This window comes from Opisthocomus hoazin, chromosome 7, assembly GCF_030867145.1.
Source record: "Opisthocomus hoazin isolate bOpiHoa1 chromosome 7, bOpiHoa1.hap1, whole genome shotgun sequence".
NCBI lineage: Eukaryota > Metazoa > Chordata > Aves > Opisthocomiformes > Opisthocomidae > Opisthocomus > Opisthocomus hoazin.
In genome coordinates, this window is record NC_134420.1 from 32,110,996 (window position 1) to 32,135,076 (window position 24,081).

General features: G+C 40.0%; 1 protein-coding gene across 2 annotated transcripts in view; it reads right to left on the minus strand.

Annotated features, from left to right (window-relative positions):
• Positions 1-715: 715 nt before the first annotated feature.
• Positions 716-24,081, minus strand: part of EHD4 (EH domain containing 4) — a 31,867-nt gene continuing 8,501 nt past the window's right edge. For both annotated transcript variants that reach the window (XM_075425081.1, XM_075425082.1), the window contains exons 3-6: positions 20,200-20,297; positions 12,026-12,438; positions 7,912-8,076; positions 716-5,409 (exon numbers count right to left, since the gene is read on the minus strand). In XM_075425081.1, coding sequence (XP_075281196.1) covers positions 4,873-5,409; positions 7,912-8,076; positions 12,026-12,438; positions 20,200-20,297 — 1,213 coding nt within the window. In that variant the 3' untranslated portion in view covers positions 716-4,872. The remainder of the gene's footprint in view (positions 5,410-7,911; positions 8,077-12,025; positions 12,439-20,199; positions 20,298-24,081) is intronic.

Consider the following 24,081-nt stretch of genomic DNA (forward strand, 5'->3'; position numbering starts at 1 on the left):
ACCCAACTCAGGCAGGCTAGCCCAAGGGCCAAGCTTCCTAAAACGTCTTCTGCTCTCACAGGTAGTACTTGTAGCATGATAGAGCCTTGGGTCAGAGAAGCTCACAATAAAGTAGTGTCTGCTCCAAAGCCCTTATGAATACACCAAACGTGGGAGCCAATAACAAGGTTTGGAGAAACTAAATGGTACAGTAGGCATAAATAGAAATATTTTAGAGTTTAAGGGTGCCAAATATCAGAAGTGACAATTACTGCAAAACTTACAGTTAAACTGGTAGCGTGGACATTCAAGGTTAGTACCCCCCCAGACTTGAAGTGCCTCTCAGCTCAAGCTTTCAATCCACACAGGAAGTTTTTGATTTATGTTCCGCACTTCAAGAAATTGCCATGCTTAGACATTAATAAACTCCAAAATTACATTCTGCTATAAAAAGCTAATTATAGAGAAGTGCTGTAGGCTTGGGGTTTTTTTTCCTTTTTTAAATATAAATTTAACTCTGGAGTCAAGCCTTGGTGTGTGCAGTAATTTCAGCAACAAGTTCAAGGACACAGAAGAGAAATAGCCATAACCTATTACGGTTACATAAACCAAGGTGGGACAATAAGCAGCTTGCCAAATAGCTACTGTGCCTATGAGCCTTAAGCAGCAGGATGACAAGATTCTAGTCACTGAAAGATTCCCTTCCAGAAAAAAACTCCCAAAAGAAAATCTCAGGTAGTTCAATATCAGTTTATTAAATCAGTATTTTTATCACCACTTTCTAAAAATGATCACAAAGCATATTAAAACATAGTACAGTATCTGCAAGGAATTTATTGTGTAATAAAAGTGCAACAATAATGAACTTACAACTTTGTTTGCCTAGATGGACAAACTGAAGCATACTGCACAGATCAAGCCTTCCCTCAAATTAAGAGGGCCTTTGAAGTGAAAACACAGTATTTAACAAAAACATCAGAAAAGGTGAGCATGTGAAGTAGAATACAAAGTTCATACTCATTCTCTCAGTGCTAAGTTACACATACCCAGCAAATCATACACTTCAAACTCTGCATGAATTCCAACAATATAAAGATCCAGCAAAGTGAGTGCATGTTGTGAAGGGAGTGAGAAGAAGAAAAGAGGGCACATTTCAAGTACTGGGGATAAATCTCATTGCTGAAAGTCAGGGACTGGATACTGCTGCTTTCAGACCAGGTTCCACACAAATCCATACCATCCCCAACTAACAAACGGGACCTCACTCTGACCTAAAAATCTTTGTAAACTCACCATTTTCAAGCTGTCAGCTTTAAAAGGCTCATGCTGCCCTGTAGTGTGGTTACGAGCGGTAGCCCCGTATTTTCTGTTCCAATCTACAACAAAATTCTAATTAATTTCTGTGAGAATGGAATTAGGGTTGGGAATTACAACTGTGTTGCAGAATAGTTGGAGAGGTAGGAGCAGTAGTCTCCATTTTGGTCTATGGCAGCAGACTACACCATGGGCACTGATTTCACAGGATGAATTCTTGACAGGTTTGAATGGTCTTGCAGCAAATGCAATCAAAATCCTAGGCATAAAATGGTCAACAAATACAACATCTTAGTCTTTCTTCAGCAGATATCAGTAACAAAGAACTGAACACCAAAGGTTACCTCATACTCCTGTTCTCAATTGCTACTCAGAGCACAGTTTCATGAGAGAAGATAATGCTGCTCTCTTCTCATGCTCCTAACACAAGGACTCAGTAACTCCACAGAACATTATCCAAACTGTTGTGTGTGGCTGGTTTAACGACCTGAATGGGCCTGTGGGATCCAACAAGCCAGAGAGCCAGCAAGGCAAATGGGGTAGGCCCACAGGTCTGTGAAGAGGTAGTGAGAAAAGAGTTTCCTTCCCCTGAGCAACAGCAACCTACTCTACCAGTCTAGCTGTGCAAGGAACTGCTGTTTAAAGTCCACATGAAATGTACTTTCTTCCTATCAAGTAAGTACGATGTAGTGCACTGCACCACATATCTAGAAATACATTTATGTGCATAGCGCTGCATGCTGATTCTGAAACACTTCCATTCCTCCAGATAAATAGAGAAAATTCAGCTCTACTTCTATACATGCTTCATGCATTCCCCTTCCAAATTCTACAGGAAAACAAAGCAAAACATTTCAACCCCATCTAGACAAACTATTTTAACTTATCAAAATGATGCATTTCAATTTGTGTCCCCAAAGTCCAAGTTAGTACACTGCCACGGAGACTGAAGAAAACACTGTGTTCTCCATTTTACTACCAATAAAGCTAGAAAAACAAAATCACTGAGAAACTATCCTATCCTTCTCACTAAAGGAGGATATTTCTACTGGCACGGGATCACATGGTTCCAATGCATTTGGAGCATCACCCCTGCAAGCTACACACAGCAGGAACTCAATAAACGGGTCCACCCCTGGAACCCTGTGCTGCTGAACAGCAAGTCAAGGCAGACAGAAGATAAGCAGCTTCCCAGATCCTCAGAGCTTTGCCCACACTACAGTAGTCACAATACACAAGCTTGCTTTCTTTCTCCTGGTGGCTTTCCTTACTAAGCTAGTCAGATTGGTCATTAGTGTATAAATTTTTTACTGACTGCAGACACTACACACAAACAAGCATACATTACTACTTCTGCAGCCTGTTTTTTTTTTTTTAACAACTCCTGCAATGTCTATAGACTACTTTTTGTTCAATCAAAAATAAATTACATAGAAAATCAGTTACTCTGCAGATGTACAGTCACACGGCAAGACTCATGGTCAAGTTGTACAGCTCTACTAAAGTGCACAGAGATGCACTCAGGTTAATTTGGCTCCTAATTTAGGTCTAACAGAAATAAAATTCCTATGCTTGAATCATAAGAGAAAAACCTAAGAATTAAATAAAAAAGCGGTAAGTCCTCAAGAACAATTTAACTATGCCAGGATATCCTTGATACAAGCCTGGAAGCCTGGCAAGGTAAAGGTGTTCTTCTGTCACTACTTAAAATAGCTTCATCGTTTTCCCATGGTAGAGCCCTGGCAAAGTTCATGGTAATTTGAGGGTTGGACTAGATGACCCACAGAGGCCCCTTCCAACCCCTACCATTCTGTGATTCTGTGATTCGTTACCAGAATAGCACAGATGTAGAAAGATAAGAGGTCTGGAAAAATCTGAAGTATTAAACCTGACTGATGACCTACAAATGTATGATTTGTAAAAAGAAGCTGAGGCTCTTCTTAGGTCACAGACAAATCTGAACACGTAAGTGTGACTAAAATGTTAACTGGGAGATAACACCCAAACAACTTTCCTCCCCACCCCTGCAAGGATGCTAAAACACTTTTTGGCTTGCTCTCAGAAGGCACTACTGCTACCACTTACTGAGACTCACATAAAAAGTGCTCAAAACTACAGTACCTTTAATGTGTAGGGTATTTCATACTACAAATGGAATACAACTCAATTCCTGCTCACGTGCATAGAGCAAAACTTACTGTCAAGTTTGATTTTAGAAAAGAACTGGCCCTCCCTGAAAGACTACAGTTCACAGGGGAAAAAATTTTCATTAAGGTACTGATTTTTATCAGTTGTAAGCAGACAGTGTGTTCAACTTTGTGGTGTTAGAAAAATGAATGTTTATTAAGCATTCATTCCTTTCATGGATTGTTTTCAATACAGGAATAATATCTGGAGGGACCATTCTATAATTTATTATAGTCAATGTAAAGATTCCTGTTAGCCTCGCCGTCTTTCAAATCTGCCACCATAGGAATCAAATACCTCTTCCGTGGTTATCAGATATATCTTGGCAAAAGAAAAGAGTTAAAAACTTTTCTTAAAAAAATTACATATATGGAAAATATACAGAGATAACTGTATAATTACCTCTAAATAGAAACTAAATACCAATGAAAATTTCCAGAGACAATTTAACATGCCTTGACAAGGTTGACTTTGAGCAGTGCACCTTTTCTGAAGAGAAAGTGAGGCCTGATTTCAATGGAAATGAGATTTTTTTTTTTTTTTTTTTTTTTAGCTTATGAAAACATTCTGCTGTCACTTTGAACAATTCAGGAATTTGTCTGCAGAGCAGCTAAATTGAAACCTCAAAAGAAACTCCAAATCCAAGGAACAAAGGAGATTCAGTTCTTCTAATGATAATACTGAGTATATACTGCTGTATAAAACTGAAGAAGCAGTTCTTCAAATAAGACACAATGATGACAGATTAAAAGAATCATTTTAATATTTTGCAGTTCTAGCTATAATCAGTAAAGTTTTAAAACAAGTCTGCTCATATTCTGAGCACTTAAAAGACTCTGCCCATTACTCTTGTCTCTTTTTCTAACCCCCTATTAAGTAACAAAAAAATCCCCAAATAAAATCTCCTTTTATATCAGCCTTTTCTTAAACTATAGACATGCTGACATGCACTCGATGCCTAAAGTATGTTTTTAGCATAGAAAGTGTTTCTTGCATAGGCAGTGAATTTAACACTCAGAGCTTCCTTGGGCTATTTAAAATAGTTTGGAGAAACTTATGGTTGATAAGTATTTAGATTTGGTAAACGTCGGTGATTTTTATACATGGTCTTTTCTGCTTTATGGTTCTAAAGGTAGCAAGACACAGAAGCAAGACTACAAAAACATTTTCACCTTATGATAAATCTATACAAGGCACTTGTGATAAGCACGTCTGAGTGAAGGTCAGCAGGGACAGCTACACAAGTGTTTCCCTGCTACCATGCTTCTAATTTCAGTAACTTGCGTGAAATGTGCTGTGAGGTTTAAGGATCTAAGCCTAATTTCAAATTTTGGTGGTTTCAACACATTTGCTGAAAGATTTCCAAAATCTTCATTCTTCTCCTTGTATTTTTCACTCTGCTGTCTGCAAAGGTTTCCTGTGAGATGGTGGCACCAGGTGGGAAGGTAGTGTGCCAGGCAGTTCATATCCATCCAGTTTAATCTTGATGAGATGTTTCGCTAATGCAAACTCCTCATCATCCAACATCCCATCGCCATCACAGTCTGCAAGTTTCCAGATCTTCCCCAAGACACTGTTAGGTAGTTTAGAAGTCACCATCTCCTTCTTTGCACTAATGCCAGATATTTTGCCATTAATTGGTGACAGAGTGTAGAAAATCTCATCATAAGCAGGTTTATCTTTGGCAACAACCCATTCTTCTTCATCAGCTCCCTCCTTAGCACCTTCTCCATATCCATGGCCAAAAGGTCCTGCCATGGTGCCATCAAATGCTCCACCATGTACTATCTCTGTGGGCATATTGTTCTCTTCCTGTGTGATGAGGTTCATCAGGGAGGCAATTTTGTTGGCCAGCATGTTATCCACAGCTTCAATTAGCTTTGGTTTCAAAGAATGAAATTTAGTGAAGTCACAAGTCTCCAAGAGCTCCTGTCAATGACAAAGGATTCGGTGACAGTAGTTAGAAACATTTCCAATACACTGAAGATATTAAAGAATGGGCTTCAAATTAATCTGTCATCTTTTGAAGCAGTTTCCATAACTGAAACTCCTCTTGAAGGAGAAGCAAAGCTGACACATATGTACCATACACCAAATACACTGATCAAACACACCAAGACATTTTTGCAACAGTGTATGAGCTCGTCTATTAAACTACATTTACAATCCAATTTTCAAAATGGCAATGCATAAACACATGGCAGTTGATGAATGTTACTCAACAACTTTCCATCTGGTGATTCTCTTTCAAACATCAAAGAAAGCATGCAATTAGGTCCTCAGTCCTGCTAGCACTTATGCAAGTTCTTAAAAGTTAAAAATAAATCCAAGAGCTTACAGGACTGATCTCATTTTAAGATTAAACTTCTTGTTTGTGGTTAGGTCATGAAGAAGTGTCCTTTACCAATAAAGAAAAACTGAGTTGGGATAACAGCAGCAGCGTTCTTATAGAAGTGCTGCCAGAAGTCATATGGTCCCTGCCGAGTTCTCACCTTGTACATAAACTCCTACTAACCTCAGTGACACGCTTAACCTGGTGATATGTGCTGTTCCAACACAAGCCCAAGCATGTTTTACACCAGAGTGCTGGAAAATTAAAAATGCTTTAGGCAATTATTAAATGATTTCTACATGCAAAATGCTAGCTGGGAAGAGAGAGTTACAGTGGAAATTGTTAAAAAAAACCCCAAACAACCCCCCCCAAAACTCCTCTCAAAATGGTGTTAGACTGCTTTAATAAATCACATCTATCACCTCAGGGAGCTGCTCACATACATATCAGAACTATAATGACATGAACCCAAGTAACCTGAAGCATAGGCAAGTGGCCTTGCCCGTTCATACAGAACTTTAGACTTCTTACAGGAAAATCACCAACCAACAACCATCACTCTGTTCAGGTGACATTTATAGACAATCACCTGATTTACAGTAACTGATCAGTATAAGTTTACAATATGCAATAAATCTTAGAAAGCAAAGGTCAAACCTGCTATCTCTTTTGGCACAATTTTGTTTTCCCACGATTTTGCTCCTCATTACAGAAGTGAATGATCTCTCATGTATATATTTGCTGCCACCTGCTGCTGAGGCTTAACGACATGCCCTATTAGTTTGATAAAGTTCCATTCAAATTTTGTTTCAATATTCAAACTGACGAGTGATCACCCCTCATTCTCTCATTTCGCATCACCAACAAAAGTGGCAAGAGAAGAGAGAGTCAACTTTTTTCACACAGCCTAACTCTTGAAATCCTTCCAACAATCCTGCCTGTGAAAACCTAGCTGAAACAGATCTTGAGCTTCATCTATGATTTACTGTGTCATGGCAATAATTGATTCCCAAGTTAAATATTTCAGTTCATAAAAGAAACTTATGCATGTCTACAGATAGGTTCATCAACCAGTCATCACTCTACGATTAGAAGTGTAAGCGTACCATATAAATTGTCAGAAATGATCTGCAAGTGTCAATCTGGAAAACATCCTCTGTCACACTCATGACTAGCCCATGGTCAGACCAAACTGCAGGCTCCTGATCTCATGTTCTTCAGCTTCCTAGCTGAATTATCTTCTAATTCGAAGGCCATTTAAGAAGCCTATGATCTAAGATCCAGAAGCTGCAAATTGAGGCTTGAGGAATAAATTGAAAAGCATTGCTAACAGAACATTAGCTGCTCTTCCCTAGAATACTCTCTAAATGACACACCTCAAATCAAGAGGACAGAAATAAAAAGGTAAGAAAGTGACAGAAGTTGGTAGTAAGATTGCATAAGTTCTAAAGAGGAACAAGAGACAAAAGGTATTTTAAAATTAACAGTAAGAGTACACTTCTTCGTAGAATACAAGCTCAAAAGGACAGGAAAAAACAGAAAGTCATTATTTTCAGAAGAGACAGGCTTCAAGTTGGACTTCTCAGGTAACGCATTGCCTTTATTTCTCAGTGGCAAACAGCACCAGTAAGAGCATGAACAGAGTAGGGTAAAAATGAATAATATGTGACTAAGGATGTTTTCACCTACACAAGTGTATGACAGCATTACAAAAGCAATATAATACCCACATTTAGGACTCAAAACAAGAACCACCTTAACCTGTAAGTGTCCACTGGCATTTTATTTACACAAAACCTTTAGTACTATCTGCCATGAAGGACCAAATACTGACTAAAAGGACAGAAGGTCCTTACGGAAAATTCTATAATCCTCTATCAGTGGATGCACAGTACTCAAGTTACCAATTATTTTTGTTCTGCACTGCTTCCAAGTTGTGCTAACCCCATAAGAGATACATAACTGATTAGCACTTCAGCTCCTTTATCGCCGAGGAACCTAAACTGTAATGCTGAGATACTCTGTCCTACCTTTTCCAACTTGGCAATCCTGTTGGAAAGTTAGTATTATTTCGGTGAAACTGTAATCTATCATCTTACCTGCATTTTGTTGACTTCAGGGAAGTCCCCTGCTGAGATATGGTGTTCCCTTTGCAGCTGGATGTAGATCTCTGGTAATCTGCTGATCAGTTCCTTCTTCTTGTTCTCTTTTCCAAAAACAGAAGGCATCTCTTTCTTCAGATAGCTGATGATATAAGCATGAACCTAAGAAGAAGCAAAACTGAAATCAAGACTACTCTTTATCTACGCTTAAGATTAATGTTCTTCACCCAGGTCATAAAAAGAAACAGAAATAATACATTTCCCTAAGTCAGCTCAAGGGTAAGATATTATCAATGATTGTTTCTGGAAGTTCATGTTTACATGAACAGTTATCAACCAGCTTTTGCCGTTTTCAGCATTCCTTTGAGGGGCAGAGAGAAAGCAAACACATTTAAAAGAAATACAGACGCATACTAGCAGTTTAAGGAGAAGCATGGTTTAGCAATCTATCAGTACCAACAGCAAGAGAAAAAGCAAGGCCCCAAAGCCACATCCTGACACTACATCCATGGATCATACACAGAGCGCCAGCCATATTGGTCCATCTGTCTCAGTGGTAGAGATTTGTAACTCCATTTGCCTCGCCAATTATTGAGGGAATCAATGGGATAATGCCTCAAGTAATACAAGCATGCTAAGTGGCAGGGCTATCTAATCCAAGTGACACTGCATTCCTACCTATTTAATCCCAGAGAAGTGAGTACCTATAGTTTGTATTTACGCAGCCATCACAGGATGACAGAGCAGTCAGTACACTGCAAGAACAGCATGCCATGTCTGCCTTGAGAAGCCTTAGGGAGAAAAGTAGAGCTTTTCCAGCATATAAAGACAGACATTAGTTTCGGATGACGAGTCCTAAAACACATTGACACTTGCAGAGCTCAGAGGTTCCCATCTGCCGTCATCAAGATAATCGAGCACTGCCATCAAAACATCCATCCTGCCCATACACCCTCCTTCCACTCTTACCCTGAACCATTCATCTCTTCCCCTTTACCACCGTCTCATCACCTTTCACCACCAAAATTATCTGCTTGGCCACACAGCGAGTATTCCGATCCAGGACAGAAACAGTGGTTTGCACTTCTTAACTGAGGTGAGTTCACTTCTCCAGTTCATTGTGTGGAACTGATATTCGTTCTGCACATACGAGGGAAGCACAAGGGCAGCCTTCTTTTAGAAGCAATGCATACCTGTCACAACTTGATGTAATCAAACTGCTTCCCTAAACTCTGACCCGGCCAGGACCACTGAAGTCAAATGATCTCCACAAAATGATAAATCTTTACAGAACTCGGGTCCTTCTTCATTAAAAAAAGGATGCAGCTGTTCCCAAAACAGAATTTACTTACAATTTTCACACACACAGAAAAAAAAGTTAAAAAATAAGAATGTCTGTCAAACCATTGAGCAGTAAAAAGCTGAAAGTTTGAAGACTGGGGGAAGACAGACTACCACAAAAAAGCATCAGCAGAAAAAAAGTGAGTATATAGATGTAGTGTAAATACAATACTTAGTATCTACAAAAACATGACAGCATGTGCCTTACAGTATTCTGTACACACCTTATACAGTCTGTACAATGGAAGTGCTCTCCCATTCTTTTCCTTACTTATTTAGCAAGCTTTCTGGAAACTGGGGAAAAAAACCAACACCCTCTTTTTTAAAGAAAAATCATGTAACCAGTTTCTTTTTGCATGTTTTAAGATCACAACTTTCACACAACATCACTTCCTCATATCTAAAAAGTGCACGCATTTTAATTGCAATTAAATTTAAATTTCTATAGAGGAGGAAAAAAAACCCCACCATAAAGAAGCAGGGTTTCTGCGTAAAACCATGACATCTTCTAATAGGGTAGATATGAGTATTTCTCCAGAATGGCTGAACTGATTCAACAAGGATATTTCTAAGAGAGTTTATAAACAATTGCAAGTAATTTTATGGATCTTATGTTTAAAATAATACTAGCAAAACCAGAAAAGTATGTTCATAGTTCACAAGCACTAACAGTTTCACATGTGTATGCTAAGTGGTCTAAGGTCTGCCAGTATGCACATGTGTTTCTCATAGATAAGAACAGTTCCCATCTTCAAAATGGGATAGCGAGTCACAGGACTTAAAAGAAAAAAGCCTAATGCTCAAATTTGACAGAAAGTTAACAGTTTGCTTTTGGTTACTGTATATGTTTTAGAAGAGATTAAGAACAGAATGGCATAGAAATAGAGCAAAAAATTACCATGCAATGCTGTAAAAAATAATTTTTGAGTGTCAGTATTTTAAGCTCAGTTTGGAAGGTAGAAAAATGACATTGGAAAGATTACATTGCTGCTTTCCTGCAAATAAACTGTTTCTTCCCCTTCCATAACTGTCTAATTAGCATGCCCTACGAGCTTTGTATTCACCTTTTCCCATTTTTATTTCATATTACATAGAAACACCTAAAGACGACCCATCTGACACTTTTCCACTTCCAAAATGATTCTAACAAATGAAAGCAAAATGGTGCCAACGACATCCAGAGAACAGACTGAGATCATAGCAATTTTTAACACAACATCATCAGGAACGTGATTTAAAATGAAATTTTCAAAGAAGCAATTGCTATGGGGTGCCCTAAAGTTCAGGCCACCAAAAAAGACAAGAGTGTATCATTATATTCAGAGAGTTAATTAAGCCAATATAGAAAGCAGTATACCTCCCCACATGAGTATTCTTATATCAATGTAAGTGCAAGTCCTTTTAATTTTTGCTTAGAAGTCCACATGAAACTGTGTTCCAAGACAACTGCATTAACTCCACTCACATTCTATTTGATAACTGCATAGAAAATTAGTATTTTTGTCTGGTACCATCAGCTTTCTCCCCAGGTATTTCTGAGGTTAGTTCTCCTCCTTTTCCAATTTTCCAAATGACAAATTGTAATTCTTGAATCACCAATTTTCATTTTGTTCTTGAGCTTTCTAGAACAACAAGAAGCTTGGCAGTGCTTTTAACTATTATTCTAACAGCAGCTGCAGCGCTACAATAACAGGAACTCACAGCAGAATCAGAGAAACAGGCAAAGAAATACTTCACACAGCAACAAAGCTTATTCTAGTCAGGCTGTGAGCAGAAAGGACAGATGAAGCTAGCATTGTTAAGCAGGGAGTCTGAAGGTTAGTGTAAAATATGCCCAGAAGGTTTTACAAATAGGTAATTAAAACTTGGTGATAATTCACAAAGCTTTAAAGTGACATCCACTTATTCATCAAAGATAACTAAAGACCAGTCAAAAAAATTACACAGGTTTTCAACAGTCAGCTGTAGAGAATCACAGTGTTGTCACACACATCCTGCCCATGCACACAATGTACGTACTCCTCCAGAGCTGAAAAAAAGGGGAATGGAGGCAGGCGCTACCTGCAGTGAGGCACACAACTCATGTTGCTAGATAAGGAGAGATGGTTTTTTCTGGATACGATGGTACAAACTCTGTATCACCCAAGTGTCTCTGTGACTAGGAAGGAAGAAGACAATCAGCGAGGCACAAGAGTGTCAATCTAATCCATAAGCACCTCTCCAATTCATCAGCATTTGTGCTTCACCAAGAGTGAGGCTTTTAATCATTCTTTATTCCAGAGTATAACATAAATACACGTAGTCAAAGTGTTTCTCCACAGCAGTTGACTGACAGTATGCATTAAGGCATTAATATGCAAAAAAGCATATGGAAGGTTGCTTAAGTGTTCTCTACATACCAGCTATTGTTAAAAAAAACCCAAGTGGTTTATCTCTATAAAGTAACATTACCTTGCTGCACAGTGTTAAAAAAAATAAATAAAAAAAATCACTCCCCTACCAAGCAAACAATAGTTTTAATGGGTGAAAAAGCACCAAATCCTTTCTCTGAAGTTAGGTAGGCATCCCAGTACAAGTCCCGATTTTCTCCTACCTGCTTCTACACCCTGAGTGGCTACCTCTTCCTTGAAAAACTGACAATTCAATCCATTTGCTAAAAACCACACTGTTTATAGGTAAAGAAAGATTGGGAAGGGTGAGAAAAGGACACACTGAAAGAGACAGAAGAGCCTGCTCATTCGATTAATTTAGGTTTGTTATCTTTTCTTACCTTTGCAAGTCTTGCCCTCTTAATGAGATCATTGAGTTTCCGTACAGCAGCCTTCTGCGGGAGACTCTGGATATCCCTGAAAAGATCCTGTGCCTCGGCTTCAAAGAGTCTTCGATTCTCTGTGTTTCGGAGAGGACTGGCCCAGAAGGAGCCAATGTAGACCCGCAGCACCTCTGGAGTGTTGATCACCTTTCCCAGCGACCACATAAGTGCACCGTAGACCCTCATCAGCTGCTGTGTGTCCACTTGGTCAGCCTTATTAAGCACAACTCGAATCTTGTCATCCTGGCCCCGGAATGACTTAATAGCCTCCGAAAACTCATCAGATATATCCAGCTTATGGGCATCAAAAAGGAGGATGATGCGGTCGACCCTCTCAGCAAACCACTGGAGGACTTGGCAGAAGTCATAGCCTGAAGGAAGAATACACTATTACAGTCCTATCATTCAGAAAAGTGAATCTCGGAGAAGGTAGGGCTGGGGACAGAGAACATAAGGGATCACAGCATCTACCTGGGGACAGTGTCTGTAGACAATGAGGTCAGGACAACTGTATCCTACATTTCCTTAGACCGGTCTCACTATTACTGCCTTTCGTTTTTATCACTGCCCTTCCCTCAACCTTGCCATCCACTTCTTCTGTCACCATCTTTCATGGTGCTGTGAGGTACAGTCTCACACACATGTTCACTGCTTCTCAGGAGTTCTGGGTCTAGCAGAGCACCCAAGCTAAGCAGCTCTGTGAGGCTCTTCTCACAGGTTCTCTTCATCACTGTTAACACTGGCCACTTTGGTAGCACTGCCTATCTGTACTAACAAGGAAAACAGCCCATGCGCAGCACTCCAGTGTAAGTCAGCAACTGAAACTACTTGGATTTTAAAACCATTTCCAAACTCATTGCTCCTTGCATTGTAACACTTGCTGTTATTTCTGCCGCAGCAGACTCAAGAGATCCAATTTACAAGTAATGCGCCTGCGTTGCTGATGGCTTTGAGGATGTGCTAGGTTACAGAACATTAGCAGTGACCTTTCTGACCATCTGAAACAAGCTTTTTTATGTTCTAAAGGAAAGCCTATTCATACCACCCGTCTGAACGCTTTTATAAATGCAACTGGTACCTAATCCACACAACATGCAGTATTTAGAAACTCCTTATTCAGAAGTGACACATTTAATCCCCAGAGAGTCACCACTAGTGATGTGGCACTGGGCTTGGCGTGGATGTGACTCATCTTGTTTGAGTAAGGAACAGCAAGGTATAAGCTGGGAGCCTACATCCCACCCCTGCTCTTCCTCTCAGCAAGAAATCAGAGCTAAAAGAGGAAGCAGTCAAAATGCAAGGACTGGTGTGAAGTAACCCAAACAGAATCAACAGTTTTACTCCCAGCAGCGTATATTTAAATGCCAACAGCAAAGAAACATCAGTCACCACCAGTGGGCCCTCCAGGGTGTCTCTGGTCATTTCTCAGCTGTGCAAAGTAAGCCTTTAAACCTTCAACCCTCCAGCAAAGAAAACCCACTTAGACCACTTATACATAAACCAATTACCCAAACACTTCATACACCTGGTCCAGATACAAGCAAAAGACTCTTCACCAATCCTCATTCTCCCTAGCATCTTTTAAACAGTATAAATAAAAGGTGATGGGGACATTGTAAAGTTGCTTAGCTTTCCTTAAAACAATGCTGGTTCAGTCAAGTCATTATTCATTACACTTTCAAGTTGCTGGTCTTTAACAGGGATCCCAAAAGCAGATCACCTTTTTTTGCCTTCCAGTAGAACCAGACTAGGGCCAACACCAAGAAAAGACTACATACACGAAAGAAATAGGAAAAAATGGTGAACTGCAGATTTGTCATGGAGCATACTTCTGTATGTCTAGCAATACAGGAAAGAACTGTCTTAAATCTTTTGTTTAAAAATTACAAACAGCATATGAAATGAAATCCAGAAATAATAGCTAATAGTAAAAAAATGTCCCCAGTTACCTGTCTTAACACCCCCCTCCAAAAAAAAGAAAAAGAGATCGTAAAACTTCACTAAAAATCCATCACAGACATCAAACTGAAAAGAGAGGGCTATGTTAAAAGGGTTTCATTAGGATCCAAAAGGATGCAGGTCAGACTCATTAACTAACTACATAAACAAAACCCCAAACCACAGAACCTTTCCCATTAAAATGATTACTTTGTTAAGTGTGCAAAATCTGGCCCCTTTCCAGATAATGCTGCTCTGGTGCTTTCACGCATTCTTTCCTGTGACCAGTTCCTGCAGGGCTGAACACAAGATGAAAGGTGGGGACAAGGAGAAAAGCTGCACAAAACACAGCTGGAAGAGAACTTTTATCACTTTACACTGACAATCTAATAAAAACCAGTATGAATAATTTATCTTTATAAAAATTTAGCAGGAAAGAAAGGGGGAAGCGAGATCTTCCATCTCACAACACAGTTGCAACAGTGCACAAATCTGAGCTACGCAATAACCCGTTCTGATTTCACTCATGTACAAGGAAATATCCTTCAAGTGAAATACATACATTGCAAAACAAAGCAAGTTAAATTCTATTAAGTCTTCCACAAATGGATGTGGGAGAAGATGACTTATAAGGCTTGTTAAATAAATACATAAACTCCCACCACACGTGATGGATTTTGAACTGTAAAAAACCAACAGTACAGTCAACAAGTGTATGTTAACTATCAATAAATTTATTTTAAATATGAATTAAATAGTAATGAAGCATTTCCTTTGAGAAAAAAAAGTCCACTTGTTGAAAAAGTGTAAGAAAAAGACCTCCAAAAAATCTGAAAAAGACCTATTAATTTTAATGAAAATTTTTCATTAGAAGTGAACCTATCTTATATGCAGATTCAGTGGTTACACATTAGAGTATATCTGAACCACAGAAAAGTGATATATGGTTAAATGCTTCAGCACTGACACATAACGCATTTAGGATCCTGGCCATATATGTGTGTGGATTAGGGCTTTCAAAGTTGAGCAGTACTAGGTTAACATTGATCAGTTTGGAAAATCTGACCAAAAAAAGTTGATGTTGATACTTCTCAGCTTCTTGCTGCTCTACTGTTGCTATTTCGTCCCAATGATCGATGGCAGCAATTATATTCAGCCTAAGGATCTACATCTCACCAGGTACAACATCTACTTGTAAACGTATCTTAGAAAGTCACAAGTCACCCCCGTACCGAGCTAAGGGACAGAGGAAAGCAGTGACCCACCAGCAGCACCGCAGAGCTCTTGAGCTCATCCCAAGCTTCAGGGAGGGAGCGAGATGGTGCCTCCGTCAAAGGCATAACTGTCGTGCACTAGTAATGGGCTGAGCAGAGATCACAGAGGAAAACGAAATGAAACAATGCGGACAAGATTAAAAAGTTGGCAAGAAGCTGCATGCAGTTAGCAGCCCTGGCAACATTGATGAAAGGGATGATTGTGAGCTCTCTCTCACATGTCATTAGCACTGGGGAAAGCATCAGCCCCCTCACGACAGCCACCAGCCGTACTCAAAGATACAGCTGCGCAGTTGTGCAGTGTGAGTGCGGGTCAATTTTCTGTGCCAGTCAGTAATAAAGATCTAAACAAACGGTAGGCTTTCCCTTGTAGGCCCAGGGTAAATAATTTCTAACTTGCCCCAGTACCATCTCCCAAAGCTTTTGCAATTCAGAAAACAATTAGGGAGGCTTGATGGGCTCCAGCCACCCTCTGCGAGTACAGACAGGTGGAGCATCCAGCTCTTCTCCCATGGGGCTGGTGCTACTGCCACAGCAGAAGAGAGGTGCCTCTCCAATGAATGCTGCAGCAAGAGCCTCCAAGCTCAGAGGACAGTACACGCATGCCAGAGGAACCAGGGGCAGGCAGAGTGCCGGAGCGATCCCTTGTGCCACTGCTGTCTAAGTAGCACGCAACCAAGGCTACAACACACAGTTTGGACCTGGGCAAGAGCAGCCTTTCCCCTCTGCCCAATCTGCTGTTCTTCTAATGTTTTGCCACAGGTGAGCATGTAAATTTCCCAGTTTTTCAAATGGGGCTCAGTCCCATATAGAAAGATGCACTTTTTGCTGTCTGCGGTGGAAGTCTCCAGTTATGTTAATAAAATCCTGTCTCAATCCAGTACTCCTGGACAACGCTCTTACTGTACTCCTGTTGGTGGACTAATCCTAAGGAGAATGTACAGTGTCTCACTGCAAAGGAAAGCCTGACAATGCTGCAACTATATACATCGTCTGACTTAACCCATAACTACATTCCCACAAGCCAGATTGAACTGAGAAAATTACCTGTATTTAAGTAACTCCAGTTCTAAAAATGCAAGCAAGCCAATATCCTCCAGTTTCCTGAGCTCCTTCCCCATACTTCTTGAAACCCTTGCCTTCATGCCCCTCAACCATGACCCAAACCCTCCCTCCCTTTCTCAAAGCAGTTCGTCCCCACACCCTGCCAGACATTGCTTCTCCTTCCTCCTCTCCTGACACTCATTGTTCCTTCCAAATCTTGCAGACCACACGCACATTTGTGTCTAACACGAGCTCTGTGAACGTCACTAGTGATGCTGCAGTAGCAGCACAGGGACGGGCATTGTCTGACCGGGGACAATGCTGGCACACGTCTGTCTGCACATTATCCTCCAGGCACTTACGCAGTCCCTGAACTGACAGACAGGAAGCTTCTGGCACATGCTCCTGCTGACAACAGGAGCGGGAAATGTGTGTCAAGAGAGACAGCGTTGAATGTTGCACTCTGTGCCTATTTTTGACCATTCAGAAAGTGATCAGCTTCTGCATCCATGGCCTGGATGCTTTCCAGAGTTATAAATAAAACACGCTCAGAAGCAGTACATATCCTGTAATTTTACGGAGTCCCTTTACTGTTTTCCTGCATTTTAAAATTGAAAGTTAACATTTGATTGCTTTGTTGGTCTCAGAAGACCTCACCTTAATCCTAGTGATACCTGTCAATTTTTATCATTATGCAGGTGTTGCATCCATTCATAGGTAAATAGTTAAGCAGTTGCTCATAGGAAGATGGAAAAAACCACCAACAGCAGAGTGAAGGTTTTACACTGAAGTCCTGTAATGCTATTCCTCCATCAAACACATTAAAACATCACTAAGAGAAGTTCCTGTTCACCAATGTTAGAAACAAGCTAAACTTCTAGAAAGGTAACTTAAAAACTCAGATATGAACAGACTCCAGTAATGTGCAGAACAGAAAGCATCTAAGAATACTTATGAGGTGTTATTAAATGTCATACTCCATTACTGAATTACAAAAAATCTCATATATATTATTCAGAAAATAGCAGCAAGATTCATAAGAAAAACTAAAGTTTAAGAGAGAAATAGAAAGAAAACAAAAGCTTAAAAAAATCTGAACTATAAAATTTTGAAATACAAAACTGTGAAATTGTCAGAAAAGAAATTCTGAAGAACCACCCTGTATATTTAGAGCTTTCCTGGCAACAACAGAAAGGCACCCCTATGTTTATGTCTGTAATCACCTCCACAGTTGAATGAAATGGCAGTTCCCATAGTGAAGCATACCAGCTGCAACCTTTTTCAGTGGGAAGCAGCCAGTGAATTTAAGGGGTTAACAACACACATTTTGTAGGTCTGAAGGTGTACAAACAGAACCTTCTCTGACAAAGACACATTTAGGGACAGCACAAAATATCTTGTTGAATCCTGCTCACATTTGCACACAGTGATTTAAAAAGTAATCTAAGCAACTCAAACTTCAAAACATGCTAAATTAGACTTGCAGCATAAATACGTTGAAGTCAGTCTGACTCCTTCAGGAAACAGGTTGGATGGGCCTTGCTGTGTGCAGCACCACAGGACAAGTCAAGTTTCCACTCCACAGAACCACCCATATGGAAACTGCATAAGCAGCCCAAAAGTCATATACAGGAAATGTATCTGACTATGCAAACATTTCAGATGTGGGTGAGCACAGTATTGCCTAATCATAAGAGCATGCAATAGGTCCACACAGTGACTTGTAGGTACTTCACAGACGCTGATGCCTGAGAAACCTTAAACCTTGGCAACAGTTGCCCTGCAAACCTGGGGCACAGAGAGAACAGTGCTCTAAAGCTGACTCCCAAAACCTTATTTCTGGTACAATCACATTGGTTAAAGCTAAACAACACACAGGAGAATGACATTGGTGATAAAAGAATTATGCCAAGTTACATATTCAACACAGTCCTTAAAACATTGAAAAAAAATCCATAAAATACAAACTAGTCAAGTCAAAGACTGTGAAACAGGTAAGAGTGTGAAGTTATCACCAAGCATTGAAAGCTTAGGTGAAAAGTCTATGATATCAAAGGGCAAGCCAGCTAGGCCATAAAAACAACTGATAAGGCACAAACCATCAAGAAACGGAGTTTCTGAACAATAAAGGAACAACAGTCATATGTTTTGCTAAGTCACAAGAGCAATTCCAAATGGCAGTGAAGAGCCATGGTTCTTTAAGCAACACAGCACTACCAGTGAAATGTAACCTGGAGTGAAACACAGCTGTCCCACATATGGCATCTGGGACTTCCACAGCAATCCCTAACAGTGCTGAAGTTTGTTACACTATTACTTACTTTTTCAGTAGCGTATTAATACCACGCTCTAGTTTTCTGCTTATTTCATGTTCACTTCCATGCTGTTACTAAAGTGACAACAGATACTTGAATGCTGCCAAGCATCATCTTCCCTTGATTTAACAAGCAGAGAGAGAGAAAGATGCACTTAATTTTTTTTGGTGAAAGAAAAAGGGAGCTGGAATCCACAACGGAGAAGCAGAAATAGGAGATTTAAGACAATCTTTGATTTCATCAGACTCTCTGTGTAAACTGAGACTTAAATGTTTTGTGGACATCTTATGACAATATTTTTCAGGACCAAAGATCGTTACTTACACACTTGGTTATTTCTGCCTAGGAATGTGTCAACATGCAGTATTTATTTTACTCATCTGGTTTCACAACATTCAGGCCCTTGCTCGCACAGATGTAGAGCACTCATGCTGTTCCTCTTTACTAGTTCACCAATATATCACACATAGGAAAACAGCGCTCTCCCCACAATGAATGTTTTACATGACTGTATGAGCAATAAAGAGGACAAAAAAATCCACCTTCTGTCACTGAATGAAGAATCCAGAAGCATCTAGTAGACCAGTTTCCTAAGGACTGTAATCTAAACTATGCTTGCTAAGAACTTAGTGTCTTATTCTGTCAGTGCAACGTAAAGACTATGGCTGCACAGCTGCCATATGTTCTGCTTGTTCCAAGATTTCCTCAAAAAATCCCAGGTGTGGTATGTTACAGAACTGATTATTTCCCTTCCCACAGACGTGAAACACACAAGTTTCCATTTCTTAAGCAAAGGTCTGAAAATAGAGGGCAGCATAAGCCACACACGATCACTGCCATTTACAACTCCACAGAAATCTCTGACACACCCTTAAATAGAGCTGAAGGAAACAAGGAAGAAAATTATTTACATTATGCTGTTTTAACAGTTTCTCAAAGACAGGCTGATTTCTTAAATGGCATGTTAAAAACAGAGTTCAGTTCTTTGCAGAATTTTTATTTTATTGCAAGTATTCTCATTACCTCTTCCTCCTGATACCTTAACTCTTTTGACTAAAAATTATATTATGGCATGACTGAGCAACCCTAAGAAGCAACAGCAGAAGCTGTGCTTACAGTAAATTTAGAGCCAAACCCCCTCAGTTTTTAAACATGACTAGCTTGAAGAGCTATAGCTATTATGAAACACGCTTCATTCATGAACTTCAATAGTATATATGAGCCTACTCACTGCTATTTTGTGGAAAGCAATTAAAATGATGGAAATATGGCTTTTTCTCAGGAGTTCCAAAGCACTAGTTTGTCAACAGACCATGTACCCGTAGCCATTTGCAGTCATAGCAGCAGGATGATAGAAATCCCAACGGTTTTGGGGAGAAAAAATTCCAAACCCTACATCCAGCCCTAAACCATGGGTTTAACAGGCCTTGTAGTAATAAAGTTTGGGACACACCACCACTCAATACCACTAAAACAGGCCCCCAACAGCTTAGGATGATGACTTCTCCAGTAGAGCAAAAACAGCTGGTGAGCTTGGTTATTGCCAAGCCCTGCAACCCACCTCTGCTGATGCGCTGCTTCTCTCCAGAGAGAATGCCAGGGCTGTCAATGATGCTGATGCTCTTCAGTACCTGATTAGGTAACTGAGAACACATGAACCTGCAGGAAAGGAGGAGAAAACCAAATTAACAATAGCTCTAGCTCATATGTAGATTGTCCCTTGAGAGGTCCCCTTTGTGTATTTGCTTTAAGCAAGACTCAAGTGAAACAAAAAGAAGTTCCTTGAGGCCTAATAAAGCCCTATGTTTGGCAACCATACATGTTTAAGTGAACAAAATGTAAACAGCTTCTCATAAAAAAAGAAAACACAGGAGAACCTTGTAAAACCGTATGTCTAAGTGCTGATAAAATTCCAAATTTTGCAGGAGCTGACAACATGGGCCATGTACGCAACATTAAAAAGACACCATAAAACAAACATTTTGCTAGAACCAACGTTCATACACACAAGAAACAATTCTTCATGTACTCCAGCTTTTGCCCAAATTCAAAGAGATTCCAAAGAAAAGGGAGGCAGGCAGAAAGCCACACTGATGATACGTTTATACTCCGGTCACCCCCTCACGTGCTCAGGCAGCAGCTGAGCGGTCCCCGTCTCTAACCCACCACTCTCCTCAGGTGGGGCCTGCAGACGACTGACAGCAACAGTCTTCTCCCACTAACCAAGCAAAAGCTTTCACGCTGCCAGAGCCAAGAGTTCAAATTACACACAGCATGTTCTAAACAATAACCTCCTGCCTCTGTGACAGGAAACAAACTCAATGGGGCTATTATGAAAAACAAATAATTCATGAGGCCTGTGAGAGTCGTGCAGAACACTTTGTGTGTTGCATCCAAACCACTCTGACGCTTCTGGGATAGTTTACGACTGAAGAACTTCACCTCCCTTCATCATGAACTGCCTTTAAGGGATTTGCATAAGAGTTTAATCTTCTAATCAGGTAGCAGCTGAAGACTCTGCTAACAAGCACACAACGCAAACTCCCCTCCTCCTGCAAAGCTGCCCAGAAGCAGCCCAGGACAGGGCTAAGCCACAGGCTCCAGCTGCAAGATGGCTGCCCTGCACGAACACATCCCTTTAGAAGGCACATCAACTCCAGAAAGAGGGTATGACAGACAGCAACTTTTAACTGTGCCAAGGTCAAAAAAGAACTTTAAGACCAAAGATAATCTGAGTTTGGAAGAGTTCAAGCAGTCAAATACCAGATACAAAATGTAAGATATCTCAAAATTTGGACGCTATTGCTAGACAGATAACGATCCAGCCAATTCAAAGGAAATGAGGAAGAAAAAAATCCTTACTCCCTGCTTCACCTTGTTTTTCAGGTGACCTTGGAGTAATGAGTAACAAAAGCACACAGCATCCCTGCTTGGGTACCACAGAAAAGGCAGCATCAGCTATGCCTCTCCCCAAAACCCAAGCAGGGTAAGGAAACAGCAGCCATCTCGGTTCGATAACACCTTAGGGTATGTAAACAGTACTACCCTTTCTGGGTTTTCTCAGTGAAACACCAGATGTAGAAAATACTGTATATCTGAAGCAAACTTTTCCGCTAAGGCTAACTTTCTTCTAGCTTAAGACATGCCTTTGAAAGCGCAGTGAAGTACTATTAAAGAAAAAACCAAAACCCAACATGTTTTTTGAACTTTCCAAAACCTAAAGGAGACACTATGCTAAAGCAAACACATTTTGCGGAAGCATAGCGGATGTGCATAAGTGTCAAAGAAAATACACTTGACCATGTCAACCACTGCAAAAAAATACATCACTGGTATGTACAACATCAAGTAGCTTTCATAAATTTGGAAGTGTGAAGACTGAGTTTTCATATATATCTTTTCTTATCACTTTATTTCAACCTTAGAATGCCCAGGGCTTGTTTAGTACCACTGAGATGTTTCTAGGCCCATCTTAGGGGAAGACGGACACTACTCTCTCAGCTGAACAATACAGCAGTATTTTGACTTGGTCATCACCTGAACTGGGACATCTGGAAATGGCCATGCAAGCAAAGAGAACTACAGGCCTCAAATGTAAAGATACTGCAGTCTTCACACCAGTCATCAGTGGCAAAGGGAAGAAGAAAGTATAGAGCAAAAGGATATGAAACAGAAGGATAAACTTGGAATTTACTGGCTGCAGCTTTTAGAATATATCCACAATCTAAAGACAACAGATGGGGTAAAAGTGTTACGTTAATATTTCAGACAACTTAAAACTGTAATGCTAGTTGTATTTGAATATCTCTTTTCGACACTGAGACTTGGCTCTGAACCATTATTTCTTACATGACCTGTATGAAGTGTGATTTTCAGTGCTGCATCATAAAAAGTAAAACTACATACTATATACCTAAATGACAACAGACCTTCACAGAAAAAGGTTACAAAAATAGTTGTGCGAATAAGATGACTGTAACTGCTTATGCTACATTAGACCTTTGATACTGTCAAACTATTGTTAAAGAACATCAGAAATACTAGACTATCCTTGCAAAAATAAGTTACACTGTTTGCAAAAATGAAATCAACAACCTTGTAATCATTTGTTGATTTTTTTTTTCAGATTAACTTTGTATGACTCAAAGAATCTAGTAAGAATTTATATTCCTTTTTGCGTCCATGCAGACACCCATCAGAATAGAGCAGGACCATGTGTTTCTTCTCAGCAGCACCAAGTTATTTCTGTGATCATCTGATATACTGCAATATTCTTTCCTCACTTACTTTCACTAGTGTCCAAGGGCACACTAGGTCCTATCCCCATCCCCTTCCCCCCCCAGCTTTCCAATAAATTACACAGGAGAAAGAAAAGACAAGTTTCTACACTCAGAAGCCTTACAGAGACATCTATCACAGCAGTCAGATACAGGGGGAAACAATAAGGGGTCATGGAAAACAGAGGCAAGGTAACGTCAATAAATTAATGTGGCTAATTAGTAAGTACAAGCCTTGATTGTGCTACTGTGTTCTTGTTTTAAGTTTCTCCAGTACCTCAGTCATTGTCCCCTTTCATGTTACATTTAGATGAAAAGGGCACTTAACTTCGCAGTCTAAGTGTCCATACCCTGAAGTTCTTCCATGAAGCAAAACACTAGGATTGGGAAATCATTGAAAACAAAAAAGTGGGGGTAAGGGGGAGGGAGTAGAGAAAAATCTATTAAGACAGGAGTGAAAAATGTAACATTGTGTATAAAGGACTGTCAGCATGGCAAATGAGAGAAGGCAAAGTAAAATATGTAGTATGACTACAGGTAACAACAGGAGGAAATTACCCAAAGATATCAAACTGAAGCCTATGTCATATTCAACTAGCTGAAGTAGGAAAGAGAAAGGAGTTGACAAGTTTTGAAACAGCAGCAATACGATCAGAGTGGCAGACCAAGGGTGACACTAGGGGAATAAGCACCTAAATCTCCACTGCAAAACTAAGGAGCAAACGTGACTATTGGGGAAGATAAGGTTGCTCACAGCATTGCAATATGACAACATCACAGTCACCAAAAAAATGGAGTAATTTAGTCAGTTAGTACATCTTTTTTGCTAGCAAATAATCTTGCTGGCGTAAGTTCCAGAATCTGACACAACTAGCTAGACAGATGACTTAGCCAAAATACTATGTGTATACCATTCATCCAAACGAACACGTAGCATTATTACATGTTCTGTATACAATGATGGGGAAAGAGAGAAAGAGAACAGTGACCTGCAGCACAGGACTTAGCCAATAATCTCAGAGAAAGGGGTTCTGGACCACCAAACTATTTTTTAAAATAGGACTCGATTGCAGCTTCCCACAGCACATATTCTTATCTCCAGGACAGTGATAGCCCAGCCAACTATGAACAGCTATGACCTTTCTTCTGTGAATAAGCACAGCAAG